This window comes from Thamnophis sirtalis, unplaced genomic scaffold (assembly GCF_051295495.1).
Source record: "Thamnophis sirtalis isolate CommonGarterSnake01/CBP01778 unplaced genomic scaffold, rThaSir2_p1.2 scaffold_1, whole genome shotgun sequence".
NCBI classification, from domain to species: Eukaryota; Metazoa; Chordata; class Lepidosauria; order Squamata; family Natricidae; genus Thamnophis; species Thamnophis sirtalis.
In genome coordinates, this window is record NW_028261381.1 from 65248531 (window position 1) to 65274411 (window position 25881).

At 39.3% G+C, this 25881-nt stretch overlaps 2 protein-coding genes across 7 annotated transcripts in view; one reads left to right on the forward strand and one right to left on the reverse strand.

The window, feature by feature from the left end:
• The window catches only part of P2RX3 (purinergic receptor P2X 3), a 41042-nt gene extending 26346 nt beyond the window's left edge, over positions 1-14696 (forward strand). The window contains exons 5-12 of the mRNA XM_087714079.1: positions 2547-2640; positions 3878-3955; positions 4633-4774; positions 5390-5526; positions 6730-6823; positions 9434-9499; positions 11508-11585; positions 14054-14696. Coding sequence (XP_087570205.1) covers positions 2547-2640; positions 3878-3955; positions 4633-4774; positions 5390-5526; positions 6730-6823; positions 9434-9499; positions 11508-11585; positions 14054-14179 — 815 coding nt within the window. The 3' untranslated portion in view covers positions 14180-14696. The remainder of the gene's footprint in view (positions 1-2546; positions 2641-3877; positions 3956-4632; positions 4775-5389; positions 5527-6729; positions 6824-9433; positions 9500-11507; positions 11586-14053) is intronic.
• Positions 14697-18765: 4069 nt separating this feature from the next.
• Positions 18766-25881, reverse strand: part of SLC43A3 (solute carrier family 43 member 3) — a 45766-nt gene continuing 38650 nt past the window's right edge. For all 6 annotated transcript variants that reach the window (XM_087714097.1, XM_087714103.1, XM_087714091.1 and 3 more), the window contains exons 8-13: positions 25298-25446; positions 23564-23746; positions 22351-22461; positions 22060-22246; positions 20744-20867; positions 18766-20548 (exon numbers count right to left, since the gene is read on the reverse strand). In XM_087714097.1, coding sequence (XP_087570223.1) covers positions 20423-20548; positions 20744-20867; positions 22060-22246; positions 22351-22461; positions 23564-23746; positions 25298-25446 — 880 coding nt within the window. In that variant the 3' untranslated portion in view covers positions 18766-20422. The remainder of the gene's footprint in view (positions 20549-20743; positions 20868-22059; positions 22247-22350; positions 22462-23563; positions 23747-25297; positions 25447-25881) is intronic.

Here is a 25881-nt window from a genome sequence, read left to right on the forward strand (position 1 = left end):
AAGAGGTGACAGCAAAAGCTGGGAAGAGCAGTGCAGCTTTATGCCAGGCAAAGGGTATGCAGACCAGACTTTTGCACTTCAGCAAATTAGTAAGAAATCTAAAAATGTGAGAAAGTTTATTGTGTATTTATTCCTTTAGAGAAAGCACAATAGGCTTGAATTATGGAATTGTTTTGCATAAATATACAGATGGAGGTTGGCTGCTTAGTGTGATAAGCACAGTATATTATGGAAAAAAAGATGCATGACAATAAATACTCAGCAAATGGTACATTGCAAAGTCAGGGGCATGACAATGATGTATTTATGAGTAAACGTGCAAGGAATCCTTGTGGTGATAGTAGAAGTAAGTTGTTAGTAACAATATGCATGTACTGCACTTTTGTATGCAATACAAAAGTACCATGTTATAGTCTGAGGACCCAAATGATTTGCAGTGAATGTTAGATGGCCTGTATAATGCAATGGGAAGCATGCATATCAAAATTAATGTACTGTGTTGCAAAGAGGTTATGTTTGACAGGGAAAAATATTTTTTTTAAAAAATTATTTATCTACAGAGGTCATGCAATCACTGATATACAAATTTGGTTTTAAATTAAGTTTAAATAAATTTAGTTTAATAAATGCCATGATGATATACTCCAGGTAATGTTCTGTCTTAACAGAGTGGCTAAAAATCTGTACACGAACAGGATATTGCATCCTTCACGGTCAAAAAATACAAAGGCAGCAATTAGACTACAAGACTTTAGCAAATAGATAAATTTGTGTTCCTCAGCAGAATGTTTACTAAAGATGTTGGATAGCCATTTGTCTGAAACGGTATAGGGGGTTGGACTAGAAGACCTCCAAGGTCCCTTCCAACTCTGCTATTGTATTGTATTGTATTGTATTGTATTGTATTGTATTGTATTGTATTGCATTGCATTGCATTGCATTGCATTGCATTGCATTGCATTGTATTGTAAAGAGGTTGAAATGAATGGAGAAAATTTAAGAAATTCCAATAGCAGTAGATGCCATGTAGTCTGTTAGCAAGAAACAAATACTTGTTGAAAGAATTAAAAAAAATAGCTATGTATAAGATAGTTGTGTGGAAGCATGAAGCAGAATATAAAAGTAAGTTGAATCTAGTAGGAATATGGTACCTACATAGAGTTATCCTACGGTAGGTCAAGAAGAAATAGAGTCAAGAATGAATGGGTGCCGAATAAATATGGATCAAATATAAAACTTAGTGGCCAGTATGAAAAAAGAAGTACTTTGTGGTAGTCTAATCCTGTCAAGAGAATAAATGAGTATTGAATCACAAAAGATATAATAGTGAATATAATAGTGAGAGGGAATCACAAAAGATATAATAGTGAATATAATAGTGAGAGGGATAAGAAAATTGTGAAAATTGTAGCTGGCTGGAACTAATGAAATTCTCAAAGTGAGAGAGAGGTAAAAAGTTGAAAGAACAACAAGTAATATATGGACATGGAATAAGCAATGATAGTTTGCAAGGATACAAAACTATAGAGAAATACAGTGAATGATTATATGTGAATGTAAATCAAATTAATTATATTGCTTTTTCTTTTTTATTATTACGGGTCTTTAATTTACTTGGCTTCCTATTTCTTATAACTTTTCTCTGCTTTATATAATATTGATGAGTAGCTTCTATTGGTATATTGTATTAAGAGACTAAAGACAACAGAGCTCTAAGATTGTTGCATTGGTACAGAAAGAACACTGAAATAGCATCAAGATCATGGCAATTTGATATTTTTTCAGCCAGCAAAAGAAAATGACCATTAGGAGTATTCAGGGACTTTAAGAGGGTGTGTGGCCCATCTTTACTCTCTGATCCCTAAGGGCTGCAGACTATATTCTCTCTATGCATCCAGAAGGCACCTGATCCACAAAAGGCTAATGTACAGAATTCCCTTCCAATCCAATTCTATTTTGGCTTCAAATTGTCTCCTCCATTGTCTCTCTCTCTGGCACAATTTATTTTCCAAAACCTGGGTGATGTTATCATTATATTGGTGAAAGATAAATCTGATAGAAACGAAAATTAAATTGTGCAGAAAAAATATGGCTTCTGGGTACCACTATTGATGAGTATACAGATATATGAGAACTATGGTGGTGCAGTGGTTAGAATGCAGTATTGCAGGCTAATTCTGCTGACTGTCGGCAGTTTGATCTCTACTGGTTCAAGGTTGACTCAGTCTTCCATTCTTCCAAGGTCAGTAAAATGAAACCCAGATTGTTTGGGGCAATAGGCTGACTCTGTAAACTGTTTAGAGAGTGCCGTAAAGCACTGTGAAGTAGTATGTAAGCCTTAAATGCTATTGCTATATTATTGCCCTTTTGCTGGGGTGCTTTGTCTAGGGGAAAAAAGGGTATAAAAATTATAAGTCTTTTAACTTCTACTGATGAGGCAGACAGAAGCAGAATTGCCCCCAGATAACCTGTCAAAATGAATCCCAAGAGTTGGGCTGAATTGGGCTTCTAGTGATTGAAATGATGGGGTTTTTCTTCTTCTGCAGGAATATTAACAGGCCGATGTGTCAATTTCAATGCTACTTTTCGGACCTGTCAGATCCAGGGCTGGTGCCCATCAGAAATGGACAATGTGGATGTGTAAGCACTTACCTATAGCGGTCTATGTTATTTCACAGGAAGGGAACATAGGCATACTGTAGTTGGGAACATAGTTCCAGAATGTAAAATTAGTTGACGAAATCTAGAGTTCCTTTTGGAAGGGTTGATTTATAGGTTTTATTAGCTTTTTTTTTTTAAGGGACTTGGGTGGTAATGGCCTATGCACATGGAAAGCTATGGATGGGACATTAGCATTGTTATCTATCACTAAGGGGATGTTTTTACTTTTGTTGTGAGCCGCCCAGTGTCCCAAGGGAGTGGGCGGCATACAAATCTTATTAAAAGTTGGAAGTTGATGTTATTGATATGTGACTGGACAAATTGTGGAATGCAATAGCTAGTTGTAATAATTATATAGAGTTAATCATGTGTCAATACTTTTTGGGCAAAAATGATGATTTTGCTTGAAGATTTTTTTTTTAATTTTGAAGAGTCAACTGTATCTGTGTTGAGTTTTATGTAGGCCATCACACAGACGACAGATCCTCATTCAATACATCAGGTTCTCTTCTGAAGAAAACTAAAGGTTTGAAACAGGAATCAAGTTCAGTATTGCCAAAGGTCCTCCCTCCTATTCTGTTGTTGGATTTGTATGCCTGTCTACTGTCCCTCTTACTTGTCAGTAAGGACCATGGACCTCTACAATGACATCTCGGTCATTGATTGATGCTAAGTTAGCATCACAAATGATTGATGCTAAGTTAGAAGAAGACAGGACAATATAAGTTCAGAAAGTGGGGAAGTTCAAAGATTTGAAATGAGAGTCTTGGTAAAGAGGGAGGGGAATTCCTTCTCCAAAAGGAGTATTAACTCTTTGCTTTCAATCCACATATTTTACCAAAAAGAGAAATTTAAGATCTGGCTATCCCGTCAGGCCTGGGGATAAGATCTTCATACACCCCACCCGAATGTTGAATGAATGTTGTGTTTTATTGCTATTATTATTTGTACTCACATATTATTTTACGTTCTGTCTTGCACCCCCTTCCCATGAGTTGTAAGCCGCCCTGAGTCCCCTCAGGGAAAAGGGCGGCCTATAAGTGACAATAAAATACTAAAAAATACTAAATACTAAATTAAGATTTTCCTGTTTATGGTTCTCCAGTTTGATACAGATTTCCAGAGGTTGGCAAATGATTCTTTAATTGTTTTTCTTCCTTTCTTTAATTCACTCCTGATTTCAATTTGATTTCAGTGGGCATTTTTCTTTCTGCAGACCTGTAATGCTAGAAGCTGAAAACTTCACTCTCTTCATTAAGAATAGTATTCGCTTTCCACTGTTTGATTTTGAAAAGTGAGTAAAGTAACATCAACCCAGACCAAGGTTGCACCTTGGAACTTACTTCTCAATACATATTAGGTGGACTTGAATTGAGAATTACTTCCCTAATGCAGAGATTTTGCCTGATCAATACCACCTGGCCTTGTGAATTTCAGGAGGTCCCTTGATAAAGAAACATGGATAGAGACTGACTTCCACAAGTCCCTCGGACCATAAAATCAGTAAATAGCATGCACCAACATACCTATCAGTTGTTGGATAATGGGCATGTGTGTATATGGTTATGTGTCTTTGTGTAAAGAGACAAAAAGCAACCACAAATTCACTCTGATGTGGAATCCTAATTGTTTACACCAGTCTTTTTTGACCTGCTTCTCCCCCAAATGAGGTGATCTACTCTTCCAATACTTCTCACCAACATGTTACTTATAAGTGAACCAGAAAACAAGTTTATGTATTCTTCTAGCAAATATCAGGCAGCTGTTGGTACTTTTTAATAGCTGTAGCTCTTAACTTTTGCATTATCTCTAATTGAGTCTAGATAAGGAGGTGGCCTTGAAAATACCATAACATAAAATGCATTGTGCCAAGTTCAGAATTGTCATTCTCGACCCTACCTTCTGGCCACAACCACTTCTTTGGAGATGGATGGTTTGCTCTTGGGATAGTTTTCTTTGCTTCTTTCACAGGGGAAACCTGCTACCCAACATCACAGCAGAAGATATCCAGAAATGCCACTTCCATCCTTTAAAGCAACCCTTCTGTCCAATCCTGCGCCTTGGGGACATTGTAAAATTTGCAGGGCAAAACTTTACATCGCTGGCAAAGACGGTGAGAATGCCAGTTGCACAGTGATCATACTGGACCAGCAAGCAACATTTGGGTTTTATTTATTTGCCTGGAAATTTGTTTTCAAATCCCCTGTTAGCTATAGAGATTGCTTGGGGTTCTTGAAAAGTCATTGTCAGGCTAAAATGACAGGATGACTGAAATTCTAAAATACTAGTCTCTAATCTCTATGGTAATTTAGTAGTATAAATGCAATTATCACTGATATAAATAGTGAAATAGGAGAGCCATGGACCAAAATGAGACCAAGAGAATAGCATTGCAATTAGAGATGGCAGATAAAACAGGATTATATGGGAAGCCATAGATAATTTTTTTAATATACAGAAGTGTATGTTGCCTTAATTGGTGTGAAATAATTACCCCCCATTCTTAACCAGTTATTAGTAAGAAGCATAACCCCACATCTTAGAGGTAAGCAGAGGAAATGTCCCTTTTTCTATTTGCCACTGACCTGGATTGTTTGATCAAACGGTCAGTGGATTAGAAAGTGATTAATGAGTAAATTGTACCTTTCGAAGTAGCTCTGATTTTTTTCTTTGGCTTAATTGCTAGGATCTCCTGAGATTTCTCCTAAAGCTGTGCTTTTCTATGCAGGGTGGGATAATAGGGATCAAGATTGGATGGGTGTGTGATCTGGATCATTCTTGGGAGCACTGCATTCCCAGTTATTCTTTCAGCCGGCTCGACAGCGTCTCCGAAAAGAGCAAAGTTTCTAGTGGCTACAATTTCAGGCAAGTCCTGTAGAGGAGCAATAGACAGAAATCCTCCCTTTCCAGTATTGATGAACTAAGATTTCTCTCTGCCGTTGAAGTAGCTTTTGATTTACAAATATACGAGCCTTCAGATCCCATCTACCGAGTAGTTTTTCTTCTGTGTAGATACCCCAGAGACATTTCTTACAAGGAGGCCATTTTTCACAATAGGCAAAACATAAAATAAGCTGCACAACATAAAAAGACCTCAGTCTTCTATCCAGAAACAGGGAATGTATGGGAGAGTGGCTTGTTTAGGCCTGGACCATTTGCTTTTCCCATTCAGTCTTGGGACATTTCTAGGGGGAGCGGGGGGAAACACCCTTGTAGGGAAATTTTTCCAGCCTGAAGGTCCGAAGGATCTCTGATAAGCAGAATGTTCCTGGACTTATGGACTAATGGGTTGATTTAGTGTACTTTGGGCCTAAGAGCTTTTCATTAATTCCTTTCTGATATACTGGTGGTTTCCTTGCAGCACTCTAAGATATTCAGGTATCCAGTCAGCCCTGGGGTGGGGTTCAAAAGTTTTAGCAAGGGGTTCTCTGCCCGGTTGCTGCATGGGTGTGGCCTAGTCGGCCTCCTGCACCATGGTAGAGGGTCATTTTTGCCCTTCCTGGGCTCCAGAGGCTTTCCTTGAGCCTCTGGAAGGGCGAAAACAGCTTCTCCAGGCTCCGGAGGCTCTCTGGAGGCCAGAAACAGACCCGTTTCCAGACTTCCTGAACTTGCGGTAGGCCTGTTTTTCACCCTCCCCAAGTCTCAGTGTGCGCCCTACACTTACCTGCATCCAAAACGGGCTGCGTGGGGCCTCCTGGAAGGGGAGGGGCATGATGGGCAGAGCCAGCCAGGAGTGGGATTTGGGGGTTCTCCAAACTGCACACAATCTTAGTTAGAGGTTCTCCCAAATCCCTGCGAACCCGCAGCAGCCCAGCCCTGAGTCAGCCCAATTGTCACAGAGCTAACATGACAGAAAGCTCCATTTTTCCTCCCCGATTATTATGCCAAAGCTAGATACGTGTAGCTTCCCAAGCCATAGTCACTTGTAAAATTTCTTCATTGCCATTCTGTTGCATGGCAAATGTGCCCATGGTTGTTCTCAGAGTACCTAGGCCAGGTCTTTGTGTATATTTCTGTTTGTACATACTGTATATACATGCACACACACACCCTTTTCCTCGCCCACAGATATGCTAAATATTACAAGCAAGAGAATGGCACAGAGTTTCGCACCCTGATGAAGGCATATGGCATTCGCTTTGATGTTCTAGTATATGGAAATGTAAGTGAGGCAGGTCAAACCTGCACATCTTGGAGCACGGGGCTGCTGAAATCTAGTGGGGGAGGAATTCAAACATAAAAGAGGGAATTAGGAAATATCTGGAGGCGGAAGAAGTCCTGGTTCTTTGGCTTTTGGAAAGGTGTTTGTTCTTGAGTGTCCTAGACTGCAAAGCATTAGAACCATGTATGTGAAATGTAGAGCCGCCCTCACTGGGCCTGCCTCCTTCATCATCCATGACACATTAGTTGGTTCTGACCTCCTCCTCCTCCTCCTCCTCCTCCTCCTCCTCCTCCTCCTCCTCCTCCTCCTCCTCCTCCTCCTCCTCCTCCTCCTCCTCCTCTTGGATGAGAAGTGAAATGCTTTCAAGAAAGTCCAGTTGCCTTTTAAACAGCATCTTTGGGACAACCATGACTTGGATGATTGAGAATGTCCATAGACATTCTCCCATCAAAGGTTTTCCACAAAGCACTATGTTCACTTTTAAGCCATGGAATATGGCAGAGCTTATTTTCATAGGTGCTATTTCCATTGTAAACGTAAAGGTAAACATTCCCTTCGCACATATGTGCTAGTCGTTCCCAACATTAGGGGGTGGTGGTCATCTCCGTTTCAAAGCTGAAGAGCCAGCGCTGTTTGAAGATGTTTCCGTGGTCATGTGGCTGGGAAGACTAAATGCTGAAGGCACACAGAACACTGTTACCTTCCCACCAAACGTGCTCCCTATTTTTCTACTTGCATTTTTTATGTGCTTTCAAACTGCTAGGTTGGCAGAAGCTGGGACAAGTAACGGGAGCTCACTCCATTATGCGACACTAGGGATTCAAACCACGGAACTGCCGACCTTTCTGATCGACAAGTTCAGCTTCTTAGCCACTGAGCCATCGCATCCCTTATTTCCATTGTAGACCCTAATAAGTAAGTTCATCCTCCCTATTTCTAACAGATAGACTAGCATCTCCTTCTGCAAGAGCCTTCTGCTTCATCAAACCAAGTGAGGCACCTTAGCAAGGCAAAATATCTCAATGAGATAAATTAATTTAATATCCATAAGTTTCATCATTAAGAATTTGCCTGGGCAATCCAAGTTGTCGACTGATATTTTCCACTGCAGAATTCACCTTCAAGTGGGCATGCCCAGCCACAATCTCCCCTGATCATGGGTGGCCAGATTCCTCATCAGAGGAAAACTTGAAGAATTTGATTTACACAAAAGGTTTACAGTTTACGTCTAGACCTAAAGTGCTATAAAAATTAATATGCCATAACTTCTAATTTCTAGTTCCACGGATTTCATAAGAAATCCGTGCTGCTGAATTACTGTGAATCCAAACTTACTTTCTGAAAACAGTCACCTATGTTGCCATAACTCTGTTCCAAGGAAAGAATCATGATTTCATCCTTGCAGAAAGGTCTCCATTGCAATCGTGGTAAACAGTTTCATGACAAAAATCAGCCATCAAGGCTAATACCCCGAATCAATGTCTTGCAAAAGAAAAATGATCTGGGGGTTTCTTGAGCAAAGGGAAAAGGAAAAAAAAACTGCTTTTTTTTGCAGATAGCCAGATACTGGACTTGTTTTTATTCTGAAATATGACAGCACCTTACAAGCACTAGGACCATATCACCTGCATGTGGGAGTTATCATCTTGCAGTGGGATTCACTGACAATCTTTGTAAGAAGATAGGCTTTCCAGTCTCCTAATTGCAGGTTCAGAAGGAAATGAACACTTCCCTCACAGCACAAAACAATTCTGCTATTTACAAAGGATAGATTATTGAGGAGTAATAGGAAATGAGTGCCATTTCCTGGCAATTCGGAAATACAGGTCGTCCTCAGCTTATGATCATAGAGGGCTGAATTTCCATTACTAAGCAAGGTTTAGTTTAGTTTAGTTTATTAGTTTTGTATGCCACCCACTCCCGAAGGACTCCGGGCGGCTTACAATAAAAAGGGAAAGGGGATAAATAAGACAATACAACAATTTAAAATACAACAGCATTCATAGTTACAGTGGGTGTGGATACTTCAACAGCCCCCGGCCTGCCGGAACAGCCAGGACTTAGTGGCTTTATGTAAGGCCAGGAGGGTAGTAAGGGTCCGGATCTCCACGGGGAGCTCGTTCCAGAGGGTGATTGTTAAATGAGTGGTGCCCGATTTTATGACCTTTCCTGTCATGATTATTAAGCACATCACATGGTTGTTAAGCAAATCCATCTTAGCCCATTGACTTTGCTTATCAGAAGCTATCTGGTAAGGTTGCATGGCAGCCCCATGACCTTGGCATGGTAAATATATGCCAGTTGCCAAGTACCCAAATTTTGATCATGTGACCTTGGGGATGTTGCAATGGTCGTTAAGGGTGAAAAACTTGTCCTAAGTCACTTTTTTCAGTGCTGTTAGAACTTTGAGCAGCCACTAAAGAAATGGTTGTAAGCCGAGGATTACCTGTATTTTCATGATTGGACAGAAAAGCCATTTCACAAAAGACAGAACAAGAGGCAGTATTCAGCCACAGTTGCTTATCAACTCCCTTATCCCCTGCACTCCCATCCCCCATTCACTTAAGTGAACCTGTTTCTATTTGCTTACTCTGCCTTATCTTCCCTCAGGCTGGAAAGTTTAATATCATACCAACACTAATCAACTGTGTGGCTGCTTTCACGTCTGTCGGGGTGGTAAGTGTTTTGGTCTAACTCAGCTTTTTCTCTCTATTGTTTATTCCATAAGTTCGGATCAGAAAATCCCACTGTTAAACTGAGTCTGATTTTCAAAACTAAGCAGGCATCTCCAAGAAAGTTTCCTTAAACCTTGAGAAAACACAACTTTTTTTGGGGGGGATGTTTGGGCATTTGCTACTTGGAATGACTTTACATATAAAGAATGTACTCAATGCAACAGAGTCATTTGAAAGGAAAAGTAGACATGGCACTTTTCTACAGAAAATTCAGGCATCCAAATGTAAGCCTTGTCTCTACAGCCTTCCATCCTTCTGAGGTGGGTAAAATGAGGGCCCAGATTGTTGGGGGCAATATGTTGACTCTTTAAACCACTTAGAGAGGGCTGGAAAGCACTGTGAAGATTGAGTGTCTATGAATCCTCTTAGGGGGAGCCTGGAACAGCCACAGAGTACATCCCTGAGTGGCGGATTGGGGAGCCCTACCCAGTATGGCTTTTATGCTGTAATGGTGGGTTGGAGGGAATCAAATACCTCCCGTGGACCAACAAACCTGGTGAGTGGCAGCTGGCTCATCAGTATCAACTAAAAGAGGAGACCACTAGAAGTGGTGTCAGCCACTTGAACAGCTTGTTCACTGTGCTTTCCAGCCCTCTCTAAGTGGTTTAAAGCGCTATTGTTATTTCTGAATTCTTAAGTCATTAGAACTAAAAATAATCAGAACTAACTTTCTGATTATGGGTAGTCCTCCACTTACAATACTTTGCTTAGTGACCGTTTGAAGTTACAAAGGAACTGAAAAAAGTGATCTGTGACCAATTTTTACACTTAACATCATTGCAGCATCCCCATGGTCACGTAATTTACATTTGGATGCTTGACAACTGACTCACATTTATGAGAGCTGCGGTGTCCGGGAGGGGGGGGGTAGTCATGTGATCACGATTTGCAATCTTTTGACAAGCAAAGTCAATGGGAAAACCAGATTCACTTAATTTAACAACTACAGTGAATCACTTAACAAACATGTAAAGCCCTTCATGGCTTAGGACCAGGTTATCTAAGGGACTGTCTCTTGCCAGTCACATCTACCCGACCCACTAAAGTGGGGAGGCAAGGAATGCGTCATCACCTAGGGAGATACACCCTGGTCGGACCCAGAAGAGCCTTTTCTGTGGTGGCTCCCTCTCTCTCTGGAACATTATTCCCCCAGAAATTAGAATGCCCCCCCCTCTAGTACTCTTCTGGAAGGTGCTGAAGGCCTGGTTCTGCCAGCAGGCCTGGGGAACCCAGAGCTGGAGGGAGCCCATTAAATGGCTTGTGTGATGGGTTGTCACCGGAATGGGGTGGGAGTGGGGGCTATTATATTACTTTATTATTTTCTTTTATTGGTTTTTTTATATGATGTTTTTAAATCCCTGTACATCACCTTGAGTTACTATGTGCAAATAGGCGGCAATATAAATTTTATAATAAATAAATAAACAAAATAAAAATGTGGCCAGAAAAGTTGTAAAATGAGGCAAAACTCACTTAGCGACATAAATTTTGGGCTTAATTGTGGTTGCAAGTTGAGGACTACCTGTACTTGCATCCATTGATACCTTGAAGTTAAACATGTGAGATAACATATTAGATGTTCAGAAATACTGTTCCAGTGAGATGGGCAGCATTGAAGTTTAATAAATACATAGATAAATAAAAATTAATAGCAAATTATGCAACCAACTTTTAAAAATAGTTTACTACAGCTCTGGCATCTTTCTGGCATGCATATATATCTTTTATCCTGATTGCACCATAAATTTTGTGTAGGGCATTAAAGAACATGCTTTGGCAGAACCCTCAACATAATTGGATTTCTTCCTAGGCAGAAAGTATTCTGACTTTTAGGAAATTTAACATTTTACAAAGTGTAAAAAATGTATAATATCAGCACGTACATCAGAGTTATACCTTCCACTATAGCAGTTAGGCTAACCATATTACCTGTTTCCTTCTCATCCCAGGGGACAGTCCTATGTGACATCATTCTCCTCAATTTCCTGAAAGGTGCCGATCAGTATAAGGCCAAGAAATTTGAAGAGGTAAATCTATGCAAAATATACCATTAGGCTTGCTGGGGTCTCTCTGCAAACAAGAGGCAGCATGTGGCACAACAACATCTCCAGTCCAGACTTGTGTGTGGGGAACCTTTAAACTGAAATGTGCACTTGAGGCTATTATTATAATTCATTCTGCTATTATAGAAGAAAGCAATTTGGCATATTTCAGACACTTGGAACTGTAATCCTCTTGATGAGCAGCCATTATCCAAGCTCCCACTTGGATTTTTGGCAGTCTCATAATAAAGTTTCAAGGATATCCAATAAAGAAGCCCAGCCAAGCAACTGAAGACCAAATATTCTGCCTTTATTTATTTAATCAAAAAAAATCTTCTATTCCCATCTTCCTTTATGCAAGACAGTCCCTCCTCTAGAATTATTCTCCACGAAGGGAAAAATTTTTTCTTTTCCAATTAATTAATTCCTCATCATTTCCTACTTTGGCTATTTCCCCTCTCTTCCTGCCAGAGGCAGCTCTGATTAGGCATTTATGCATTGTATGCATGTCTGCTTCTTATCATAATGGCTCTCAAAGCATAAGAACGAGAATAGCAACAAAAATGCTGTTAGAAATAACAATTAAAACATTTGAACGATGTGCCAGAGATACTGTAAATGTGGACAAGGTGAAAACTACTAGACACACTCTTTCATTTAACAGACATTTAGCTCTAATTAAAATTAAATTACAAAGGATCATTATACTTATAGTTGTTCCCCCTGTGCGAAATGATCTCTTCTCTAGTCACGGCAGAATTTTCAGTTTGGCAGCACCTTCTGAGGGATCAAAGTTGGAGTTTTGCACCAGCTTCTGAGAGTCTCTCGTTTGCATTCCACTGTGTTCCACAAAGCAACCTAATTTAAGTAGAACACCTGCAGTTCTATCCTTAATTCCAGTTTCTATAATAGTGAGAAAAAACAGATCTGGATGCTCTAAAAAAAAGCCTGTTGCCATTAGTTGTCAAATGTAGAAAACCAAGAGATGATGAGCTAGTTTATGCTTGGAAGCCTAGTACCATATGCCATTTTTCTTAATCTAGAGTAAGGATCCTCCATGTTTGCGATCTAGTGAGGTCCTGTTCTGGGCAGGGATGCTGCAAAGCTTGAGCCATTCATGTATCATACCTCCTGGAATATACCGTCCCTTAGAAAGGACCAATTTAACAGAATGCTACTGCTAGCTTCTCCCTGTTGTCTTTGTTTGACTTTGCCCTTGCTTAACTTTACAAAAATATTACTGAAGACTGGTACTTTTTCATAACAGTTCCTAAGCTTTGAAATTAAACATTTAATAAAATAAAAAAGTCACATGAGGGAGGAAATGGGCATGGGAACTTTCAAATTCAGGCAAGCAAAAATGCCTTCAAAATATATCTTATCACAAAATTTCCCATCAGACACCCTTTCAGAAATATTTACCGAATCTTTATCCTGAATTATTCAATAGCTGAATTCTTATGGAATTAGAAATCAGAGAGGAACAGATTCAAGGGGAAAATTACAGTTTTATACTCATTTATCAGAGAGTAAGTGCTACTTAAGTAAGCAAATCTCACATCTGATTAGACATGCAGGATTACACTGAATATATTAACAGAACATGTTATTTTTTAGAGGAATCGCGTAGAGGGAATCTTTCTTTTATTGATTGGTTCAGTATAATAAAACTACTTTAAAAAACAGAAAGAAATATCTTTAAATTAGGATTTAGTTAGGATAAGAAAAAATAAGATACATAAAGCATTCCATATACTTCCTCCAAAGAATTTCAGATGACACAAGAAGACAGCTTAGTTTACCATAATCTATTTAAAGCAGTGCTTCCCCTTTCCAAGAATTTCCAAAACTGCTAAATCATTGAATTTGTTGAGAATTATGTAAAATTATTCTGCTTCATAAGAGGAAGCAAAGAATCTGCATAAGAATTTAAATAAAAAGTAGGTAAAAAAGTAAAAAAAAATAAGCCTCCCTTTCCTTAGTAAAAGATTTGTGTGACCTTGTCTTCTTAAATCTATTTTCCATTTTATTAAATTTCAAACAAAATGTATGAAATACAAAATAAAAAGGGGAACTTTCCATAGTGGTTAGAGTAGTTCTCCATAACCTGGTACCTCCTTGATCTGTCTTTCAAAATTCCGTGCAACAGAGTTGAAAAAAAAATCAAAGTAGGAAGTGGGAGAAACAGGTTAAAATCCTTGTTTTGCCCTATGGAGAGAAGTGTCCCTGATCCCAAACCAACTCAAAAGGTACTTGAAAAAGGAGTGGGGGAAGAATTGTGGAAAAAGCACATGTACTATCCTGAACATTTTGGAGGAAGGATGAGTTATTAAGGTCAAATAAGTCCAAATGTCAGAAATTTATGGGGTTCAGGTAAAATTCAGGTAAAATAAGCAAGGTACAAACGCTCAGATTTGATCAGCTTTAACAGGTCTCAATGTCCTTCTTACTAGGTATCAGAGATGGTTCTGCGTCCCAACATTCCTAGAAGCTCTACGTATCGAAGTGACCAGATGTTGGGAGGCCGTTGTGAGGAGAAGCAATCAACTGATTCAGGGGCCTACTCAATTGGGCTCTAATACATAGGAACTTTGAAGCAGACACAAATAAATTCTCTGTGCTGGTCACCTGCATGGACATTGCCTTGTGATATAGCCTTCACTTTGAGTCTTCTTTTCAAAACCTATGGTTCAGGATATGGCTTACGGTACTTTTTTCTTTCTTTTTACTCTTTTATCAAGTGCTTGTTATTCTTCCCACTTTGTCTTTTTCCTCATCTTAACCAAATACCTGTCATGTCTTATAAAACCAGAAGAGCCCATTGCTTCTTCAGACTTCTGGAAAGCCGTGGGGAATACCAAAAGCTGTTACTAACCGATTTACTAAAATGAGACTATTGTAAAATATGAACAAAATATTAATACACTCTATGTATTAATTGAAGAAATCATAATCCAGGAAAGTTCTAGGCAGCAGCTAATAAACCAAAACAAATTGTATGTAAAGTGTGTAACTTGCACTCCTAAGAAGAATCAATGAGGCAGCTGGGATGAACTGCTGCCATTTGTAATCACAGACATACAAATACACACACACACACACGGGGGGGGGGGCAAATGGTCATTTTCAGTTATATCAGATGACACACTGCCCTGTAGAGAAGGAAAACAAGCCATATGGGGAAGAAGAGCTTTGAATTTTCCATTGCGTTGCAAACTGGCAGGCTCTAGGGAAAAATGGCTAATATATCTTGTAAATATTCAGACATTTGCCTTTGTTCCCAGGCCCTGTTGTTACAGATTCCCTAATTCCACACAGGCTTCTGTTTGATTTACAAAGATAAAAGCAGAAGAAAGCAGAGTCCTGCATCTAAGTCTCAGATATCCAAAAGAAATACAGAAAACAGCTTTCTAACTTGTTCAATCATACTGCACACTGACAAGCAGTAAGTTTCCAATGTTTTAAAATATGGGTCTTTCCCGGGGGGGGGGGGGAAACCCTACTATTGAACTTGACACTTTTTTGCTTGCAAACATGGAGAAACTGGTTCTTCTCCACAATACCAGTATAGATTCCTGCAACTCTCAGTACTGCTTCTGGTCCAGCTTTTCTAGCTTTCTTTTGTTCTTTGGTCTCCCAAATGGCCTCGGGACTCTCACTGTACAGAATAGGTATGGATTCTTCCATTGACCATGTCCACTGTGAGTTTTTAAGTGTCCTTTCAGCAGACTGATCCATGACACCAAATGTTCTCTTCGAGAGAAGCAGAAATACAGAGCAGTAGAAGTACACAGTGGATTCAATTATTTCCAGAATTAGATGAGGATGATTCAGATAGATTCAGAAGATGTTTAAAATTAAGCAGGTGTCCTCTTTAAAAAACAGTATTCTCACAAAGCTTTATTACCCTGTTTCCCCAAAAATAAGACCTCCCCGGATAAGAAGCTCAATCGGGCTTTTGAGTGCAAGGGCTAAAATAAGCCCTGCAACACAGCAGCAGCAAGCCATGAGGTGACCACACTAACTGCCTCCTGCACCTCAAAAATAATAAGACCTCCCCCAAAATAAGACCAAGTGCTTATTTAGGGGGGGTCAAAAGAAAATACGAGCCTGTCTTATTTTTGGGGAAACACAGTAGTGATTTGAAATTTAAAAAGATATATTCATGTGTCATCTGCAAAAATCAATCCAAATTCCAGAATGTGGAAGGGAGGAGTAGAAAAAAAGGATGTAATGTTTACAGCTGATGGAAAGAGCTAGCTTCTAATCAAAGTAAATAGTTTACTAGGGTTTTGCAGTCATGATGTTTTGTGGGAGAAATGTCAAAACAATGTATCTTGGGGCTATTCCAGACTCTGTGCTCTTCACTAGCCGCTTTCAAGAACAGAAAAAGGTAAACTAAAGCTTTTTAGTTTGGATTTTGTGGAATTTGGCCAGAAAAAGTTGGATGCTATTGCCTGTTTCTACCTTTTTTTCTTTCTATTGCTTCAAAGCATCATTTGTTAATTCCATTATAAGTCAATGGGTTATGTACAGAGCTAATCCACATGATCAGTTTGCCCCAGCATCTAATGATAACTCCAATATTCTCCTGGAGTCAGGAACACAGGATGCTTTCTTCTTTTTTATTTATCAAGTTTATTGGCTGCCCATCTCCCAGTTCAGATGATTCTAAGAACCCCAACTAAGCAGGGAGACATCTTTTTCTGCTGCATCAAATGTAACTTTTTAAAAAAAATTGGGGTAGTTCAAGGAGTGCTCTCTGGTTCACCTACTGTGTTTTATTTAATGGTATGAAAGATTTGCATTCTAATTGATTCCTGTGGACTGCGGCAAGAATCTTTCTATCTACACCCAGGTCATCAGTTGGTGTCCTGAAAGCCAGTTTGTCCTGCCTTTAGAAGGGTTATGGTCTGCTGAACCTTGTGTGTGTGTGTGTGTGTGTGTGTGTGTGTTTGTGTGTGTGTGTGTGTTGTGCGTGTGTGTGTATTTCAAGTAGATTGGCAAAAAGATGAACTATTTACAAAAATCAGGTTAAACGGATTTTTAACAAAGTTCAGATGAAAGTTCTGCCAACGGAAACCACATGTGTGCAAAAGCCCATCATAGAAATTTCTCAGTTTAGCTGGGAAGGGTAAAGAATCAACCAGTTGTGGGGCATAGTAAGCATGGTCTAGAGCAGTGTTTTTCAACCTTTTTTGTGCAAAGGCACACTTTTTTCATGAAAAAAATCACGAGGCACACCACCATTAGAAAATGTTAAAAAAAATTAACTCTGTGCCTATATTGACTATATATAAAGTAATTTTCCCACGGCACACCTTACACTATGTCCCGGCACACTAGTGTGCCGCGGCACAGTGGTTGAAAAACACTGGTCTAGAGAAGCCACTAAATTATTGCTATAGTCAAACAAATGTAATAATTTGTTTGACAATCTGGAAAAGGAGTGCTTAGCTGGGATATTATTCAGAGGTTTTGCAGATTCTGTCGTTAACTTCTAAAAGAACATGTACTTTTCTATATTGGTGGTGTACACATCTAGACTGTATTAGAATACATGAATCTGCTTTCGGTTTGCACATTAAAATTATATTAGGCAGAAAACATATTAATTCAGAGAACTAATTAATACCATATTAAGTAGCATAGATATAAACAGGCATGCCCACTGTGTTAGCCAAACTGACTTTAAATTAAAACCAAAATACCCAAACTGACAAAATCATATTTCAAAATAGTCCCAAATTAGTAATTCTACAGAAACAATTAGGTATATTTTGAACTGCTTGTATGGCTGAAGCTGTGACTTCATTAGTTTCTAGTTTGAAAAGTAGTTCTTGTAATAACAGTTTACAGTACTGTATATATTATCAATTCCACAGAAGATAATAGTTAGACAACATAATGAAAACTTCAGTTTAAATAAATTTTGAATGTGCAATAGGGAATGGCTTTTTCTCTGAAGCAACCAGCATTTGAAAGCCTTATAAACACGATTAAGTAAAAAAAAGAAACCCTCATGCTTGGGGTCACATAGAGGTCACCTAAATAAGGGGAAGATATAAAAATGTAACATCAAAAGCAGTATGCACTCTGATCTAGAATCTTTCACTTTCTTGTATTCCTCTCTTCCCCTCCACACCAAACCTGGACTGTTTTGGACTTCAGCTCTTGATGCACAATCTGTCCAGACAAACAGATGGCCAGCTTAGATTCAAAGTAGGTTAAGAATGACAATGCATACATTTAATTTTGAAAGAGATTAAAAGCAGCTGTACAATGAAGTCAATTCAATGTCCAACGTTTAAGAAAGCACACATAATGGGCATGCAGGAAAAACATCCAAACATCTCAATCTTATGTTTACTCAGAATAAAGTTGCACATTATGATAAAACATTTGGAAAGATACAAATCCACTGTACCTATAAGTAAGCCTCAGCTAAACATTTAGAAGATCTAACTAGCTGGTTGATATAGTGTATGATTACTATTCTATCAGATTAAGGCAACGTGTAGTTTCATTGGTCTTGGCTCAGCATATTGCATATACTCAACTGCTGTGATTTACAACTTAGTGCCAATTAGTGCTTAGTGCTTAGTGCTTTTTCAACAACTCTTGATTAAATAAACCTTGGCACTGTGCAATGGATAAACTCTGCTGAAGAGAAGAAAGAACTTGGTTATTTAGAAGTATAAGGGGTAAATGAAGAGATGGTTCTGAAAAACATGCAAGGTTCTTCTAGATGAGGTTTTCATGATGCCATTGCTCTGCCTCATTCACAGAATGTTTCTTCAGTAATAAGAATATAACTTCCTCTAAAGCTCTATTTTCCCCCTTCTTCCAGTTCACTGGAAGTGGAAAAACTGGACTAGCTGCATTGTGCCTTTGTTTGCTTTTATAAGGATCAGTCCATCTGGAAACCGTCCACTAGGTCAGCAGGGTATTTTTCTGAGTCAGATATGTCTCAAAGAAGGTCCTAACTCATTTTCTACTTCCTTGAGTTAAGATGTGGAGAAAGAGCCAAAACAATTTTTCTCAGCTGCTATTCCTGTGAAAGAATTACAAGATACCCCAACACAATGTTTTCACCACACTCCATTGCATCCATCTCCTTGTCTGGGCTAGCTTATCTCTCTCAGCTTATCTCTCTCAGAAATGTGGAAACATTTCTAAGCCTTGACATCTTGAAATTGAGTGTTTGGTTATCTCTCACTTCCTTCCAAAATGAAGGATGCGAACAAAGCACCCCAAAAAACAATGGCCACTGTTTTACTAGGTATTGGTTTCCAGCTTTAAAAAAACCAAAAGGATAAAAGTTTGGATTCTATCTTAGTGTACCAGAAGACAGAGTTGGTTTTACCCTCTCAAAGGAATGAAAATGTAGAAGACAAGTATCATAACAGAGCCTTGGTATACTGCACTCCATTGGATTAGCACTTGGATCCCAATGGAACGTAACACTCACTTGCTTTTGCTTCTTGACTGCCTCAATTTGTAAATTGCTTTCAGGGATGTTTTAAGATGTGAAGACATGGGTGGGGATGGCAAGGAGTCAGCCTCTCCAATCTTTATCTGAAGGGTGGAAGATACACCTTTCCATAACTATTCTTTCCAATGCAGAAGCCACAAAATAAAATAACTGAGTTTTCAGTAGCCGACAGATGGTATATTGTGCTATGGGACAACTCCCAATCTGCAGGAGATTTCCAGCACGTGGTAAGACTCATAGTCCAGGCCAGAGGTCATCAAACTTGGCAACTTGAAGACTTGTGGACTTCAACTCATAGCTGGCTGGATAATTCTGTGAGTTGAAGTCCACAAGTCTTAAAGTTTGGGGACCCCTGGTCTAGGCTAACTTATTTGTGGAGGGGGGCAGCTTTGTGATCCAATAACTGACTACCCCATGTTCTTTTCCAGGAGCTTGACTGTGAAGTATAAAGCCCCATTGAGAATTCAATGTCTAGAGAGATGAAAAAAAAAGTGAAGGTTGTGGATCCCTAAGCCTGAGAAATGAGAATTTTAATCTTTTGCTATTTTATCATAGTATATATAGAGCATTCATGGACTCTGTCTTTTCTCTAATTTTTGATATTGTTTTAACATTGGATCCTTGAGGTCCAATTATTTTAAAAAAACACCTCGTCTGTTTCCTGCCCTTATAGCTTTCATTGACTGGCACGTGATTTTATGATAGATCATTTTTATTAATAGCTGAATTTTTGCTCCTGGGCTTTAAAAAATTTTTTTTGCTCATTCTTCAAAGTTAACATGTAGTTCAATTTGTAGAAACAAGCATTAAATATAATATTAAAATAATTAAAAACTAGAGAATAGAAGATTTCTCAACGTATTCAAAAGTTTAAAGGGAGGTTAAAATACTGTCACATTAAAAAATACAGCTTCTGGTTCATTAAACATTTTTAGCTTGGGAAAAAAATAAATTGGTTTCTATAGTAAAATTTTATACAATGAACAAAAATAGATCTCTGAAAAAAAAAGATACAAAATACAAAACAGTGAAAAATATTATAAATTCCCTCCACTCCAAATTATGAATCTGGTATTAATTTCTATAAAATGCTACAGGGGGGGGGGGGGGACTGTGTATTTAAACCCTGTTTTGAAACATGGAATTAGTAACCTAGCCCAAATTTAGACACAGTTAAACCCTTCTAAGTTTGAGGGATTTAAGAGCACCTGATCATATGGGCCTATTTTGCTGCTTCAAGATTTAGAGACAGTGTTTAATCCCACACAGGCCTTCGTAAGGGTCCCTTTTGTTAGGTGAAGTTTCCAAAGTCTAAACTGGGATGAACTCAGAGGGAAGTCTCTAGGCCTGGCTTTCTTGCAGCCTGCTCCTTCTGTCGTCGCTTACATTCCCGCCACACCGTGAAAGGATTGACAAAAGCCAGAAGCATTAACACTATGAAGGCAATGTTAACCTAGAAGGAGAGAGAGAAAAAGAATGAACACATCCAATCCTCAACCAAAATAACTCCAAGGGAATTTCGGTCACTTCCCCCAAACTGGTAAATGCTGCCTTTCAGGCAACATATCCTGGATCCTAACACACCACTGCCAGATGTATGGCTGACATCCCACAGGAAAAGGGCCTGAGAGGGATACAGAATACTTACATAAAAGGAATCCCCTTTTAGTGGACCCTTGATGAGTATAAAACAGGGATACTGTAGGAGGGACACCACAGCTGACAGTCCCATCACCAGACCATAGAGTTTCCCAAAGTGTTCAGGGGGAAAACTGTAAAATAAAATGGGAGCAGGAAGGGAATCATCTCAGCATTTTAAAGTGCTATAGAATAGAATAGAATAACAGAGTTGGAAGGGACCTTGGAGGTCTTCTAGTCCAACCCCCTGCTTATGTAGGAAACCCTACAGCACTTCAGACAAATGACTATCTAACATCTTCTTTAAAATGTCCAGTGTTGGCGCATTCACAACTTCTGGAGGCAAGTTTCTCCACTGATTAATTGTTCTAACTGTCAGGAAATTTCTCCTTAGTTCTAAGTTGCTTCTCTCTTTGATTACCGTAGTTTCCACCCATTGCTTCTTGTCCTGTTCTCAGGTGCTTTGGAGAATAGCTTGACTCCCTCTTCTTTGTGGCAGCCCCTGAGATACTGAAACACTGCTATCAAGTGACTTTTCCTCATTATTGTCTTTATAGCAACTTGTCACTTTGCCCTCCTTCTGGATCTTTCTGCATCCCTAGTAGGATGAAGTAGGTGGGTGGAGCACTTGTTTGCACCTACATCAGTGTTTCATGGCACTCTCACACAAAAGAATGATTAAAAGGGAAGCACGTTTGGTATTCATCATGCACTATTAAAATATATATCAACAGATTTAATTAATGGATATCTCTGGGGAAATATCATCTTGGGCTTCGAGATGATTGAATCAAGAAATGTACTTTCTTCTTTTCTGATTCAACTCTCATTGCAAAATACAAATAACAAGAAATAATCTAGCTTCATGCCTGTTTTCACATAAGTTAGTGTAAGTACTACTATCATGTCTCCACTTATTATTAGCATAGTTTGTCTATGTTATTAGGCATTTGAAAAAACAGAATGCCCAATAAAGTGTCCAATAAAGATTGGAGGGTATTTTAGCAGAACTCTGAAAATCTAAAAAAAAAAAAAAGGGTGTTATGGTTGTGTTTTCTAAAGCAGGAAGAGGGGAGGAGAATTGGGTATGCCAATTGCAATGCCCATAGGAAGAAATCTTAACCTCCTTTAGCAGTTCATGTTTGCAATTGAAAACCTGCAAAACTGGGAAAAGCATATATGGCACTCCCAATAGAAAAGGACTGATTGACAACATTTTTACTCATCAGAATCATAAACCTCTGTGATAATTCTGTGTCATGCTTAGCCATAGGCTTCCCTTCCTTTCCCCACTCCTTCCAAGCCTTCCTTCCCAATTTCTCTTACGCAATAGCCAAGAAGGCAGCATTGCCTCCATAGAGGAAGGAGCGGCTCAGAACTTGCAGGATAAAAGTGGCATACTGCACAGGCAGCACTGGAATGGAAGCACAGATAGAGAAGGCCAGGCACTGTAGGACTGTAATGGTTAGGGACAGGATACAAGAACGGAGGTCAGCAACAGGATCTGGTGCCCCTGCAATGACAAGAGTTAATTCAGTTAGGGAGAATTCAAAGCACCCCACTTTTGGCAGGGCAATCTAATCTGGAAGGTAAATTCCCACAATTCAAAGAGCATACCTTCTCCTTTCTTTTGCCTGTGTTTGTGCCAGTCAAGAATAAGCCCATTCCAAGGGGCACACAGGACTCCACAGAGCTGTGTGAAGGCAAATGCATTGGTGTAGCTACTCACTGTGGATAAAAAAAAGGAAGACCAAAGATAACTGCAGTGTCATTCCAAAGGCAATTTTCCCAATGCAATGGATTTTTCCTTTCTATAAATCACGGTAGTTGTGTTTAGATGAAGATAGAATGTGTTCAGGTTTTGACTCTTTGGCCATTCAGTTCTCAGAACTGAGAAAACTCTCCCTTTGGGTATGGAACAAAGCTTCTAACAAGACTACCGTAATATGAAAGGAGGCTGGTAGTTCTCTCAGCTTGCTGGCCGGTCCTATCTAGCAATCAACAGCTGAGTTCTGCCATTATTCATATCTGAGTTTTAAAATGACACAATTTAAATCTTACTTCAGCAGCTTATCTCTGCTGAAGTAAGGGAAAAGCTTTCAGGGCAGGCCTCAGGCTATGTTTGATTACATCCTGACCCCATCATCTCAGGAGAGAAGAACATCTTGGAGGAGAAATCAACTGCCTTTTGTGCCAGGAAGGGAGAAAAGGGGGCAACATAAATAGAATAGAGCAATGGAACATCTAATATATTCTAGGAGAAAACTTTCTTTTTGGGACCCGAAAGGTTCACACGTTATGCTAAGCCATGATTATATGAAAGCACCATTTTTGGAGGAAAAATGATTGGATTCCAGAACTTATTAAGGCAAAACCAAGAGTATCATGGTTAAATGAGATATGAGGACTCAGCAGCTGCATATTTCTTATAAGGCAAGAATATACAAGTTCCATCTGCTCAAAGACTTTGAGCAGGCAAATTAAGGATCAGACTCCAGAAAAAACTGAGATGCTTCAATACCTCTCCCCAAATTATTTTAAAAAGTCAAAACAAAACAAAACCACAACTTGACAAAAAAAATTGCTGCAAGCTGATGGGACTCTGGCTCATCCTTCCATTGTAAAGCAATGTCTTTTATCAGTTTTTCTCCTCATATTTTCCACTTTGCTGCCCCCATCAATACTTTCAACTCTCCCTATTCATTTCCATAGCTTTCTTTCTTATTGCTTGCTTCTCACTTACCTTAAATTTATGATTATCTTTCCCTATTCCCTTCTCTTCCCCAAAAACCACCTTCCTTCCCCACAATTCTTTGGGTTCTCTTAGTACCAAGGCTGTTGTCCTCATTCGCAAGTTTTCTCAGCATGGGATTGAGGGTGCCAATGAAGAGGTAATGGCGCAGCTGCATCACTGACAGCCATACTAAGTGCCAGAAAAATAACATGGAGAAAATGCATTTCCTGAAGGATTTAACAGGCGGTTGCTTGGCGTCTGCTCCAGTATCAGTATCACCTAAAAAAAAAAACAACCAGTGGATATACTCTGGATTATGTCCAGTCTGATTTTTATATCACAAACTCAGAATGTCTTCTCACAGGAGACTAGTTGCTACTGTTTCTCTGACTGCACTTCCAGGATTAAATGATTAATTATAAATGATTAATTATAAATCACACATATGTGGGCTTAAGTTTTATTAATCCAGGGGGGGAAAAAGGTTTGGTTAAATAGAGATGAGACAATTATTCTTGTTGACTTCAAACCAGACCCACCAAAAAAAGTATGTGAAATAGTTTCTAGGGTATAGAGCAGTGGCCTCCAACCTTGGCAACTTTAAGACCTGTGGACTTCAACTCCCAGAGTTCCTCAGCCAGCAAAGCTGGCACTCTGGAACTCTGGGAGTTGACGTCCAGAAGTCTTAAAGTTGCCAGCAACTTTGTCAGCCAGCAAAGCTGGCATAAAGGAACTCTGGGAGTTGAAGTCCACAAGTCTTAAAGTTGCCAAGGTTGGAGACCACTGGTATGGAGGACATCAAAAGTCAATCAATCAATCAGAATAGAGCTGGAGAGCACCTTGGAAATCTTCAAACCCCTGCTCAAACAGGAAACCTTATGGCATTTCAGACCATCTCTTCTTAAAAGTCTCCAGTGATGAATCACCTACAACGTCTGAAGGCAAATTGTTCCATCAGTTAATTGTTTTCACTGTTAGGAAGTTTCTCCTTAATTCCAGGTTGAACTAACTATGCCTTTGGTAACAGTTCCTACAGTGTATGAAGTCACAAAGCGCCCTCTCACTTTTCTATCAGCCTCTGATCAATTGGCTGACATGCTGTTTCTTACTAGCAATTTGCAGCAGGGTCACTGGGAGGAAAAAGGAAACAGTATTTCCTAGTAACATGACATTAAATGTGATTAATATCTTGCTGGAACTTCAAGGAGTAGATCCCACATCCTGGGGAAACCATAAAAAGTGAAAAAGTATGACATTTGAGCTCATTCTTCCTATCCGCTCTCCCATAAAAAATAGTTGACTGCAATAGCCTAGAAGCACATGGTGACTTGGGAGCTGATCATGTTCCACAATGCCTAACAGCTAAGAAAATGGGTAATTCAAACCTGACTTCGTGTATGGAACTCTAAGAGAGTGAATGAGGCAAAAGAAGGAGAATAAAAGAAACTGGCTACAAACAGAGGACCCTCTCTCAATCCTGGATGAATTGTGTAAATCCAGTGAAGGCTGCCCCTGAAATGTACATGGAGGCAGACTCCTATTTTACCATTGCTGTCAGAGTTTTGGCAATGTGACTAGTAGAATGAGATAAACCCAGGAGCCATAACACAGCACACAGGGCCTTAAGACAATTAACAGGGGTGTATCTACAAATATATACAGGCAAACACATGCAAAAATCCCTTTTCAGAGAACCTAAAAACTACACAGAAGAATAGCCCTGGCATTCCAAATAAAGTAATCCTAGCTAATATGAGATCCACAGAGGGGGAATCCAAGGTCTCTTCCAATTCTGTCATTGTATTATTCTAAACCAGCCTCAGCCTTTACCTTTGTCCTTGATGGTAGCTTGTTCTCCTTTGAGTGCTGACTCATCATGCAGATTATTTGAGTCTTGGGCTTCATCTGCAACTGTGATCTTGGGGGAGCCTTGTTCCTCATAAGTGTGGTATGAATGGGAAATCCCAGGACACTTCAATCTGCAGACACAGGAAATATGACACACATCTTGTTCTCCTGTTGGCCTTGTGAACTTATTTCTACATACATCTTGCATACAGAACATAACCAATGTTACATATGTACAGAAAGAAGGAAAAGGATTTACGAGAAAGCTTTTATGAAAAGAATAGAATAGAATATAATAACAGAGTTGGACGGGACCTTGAAGGTCTTCTAGTCTAACCCTCTGCTTAGACAGGAAACCCTACACCACTTCAGACAAATGGTTATCCAACATCTTCTTAAATGCTTCCAGTGTTGGAGCATTCACAACTTGAATACTCCAACACTTAATTCTTGAAGCCATTGAACCATAGCATGAAAATGCAAAACTGAAATGAAATTAGTCAGAGTCAATAAACATTTATACACATTAAATGGGTAATCAAACATACAAAGCAAAAGGCAGGGGA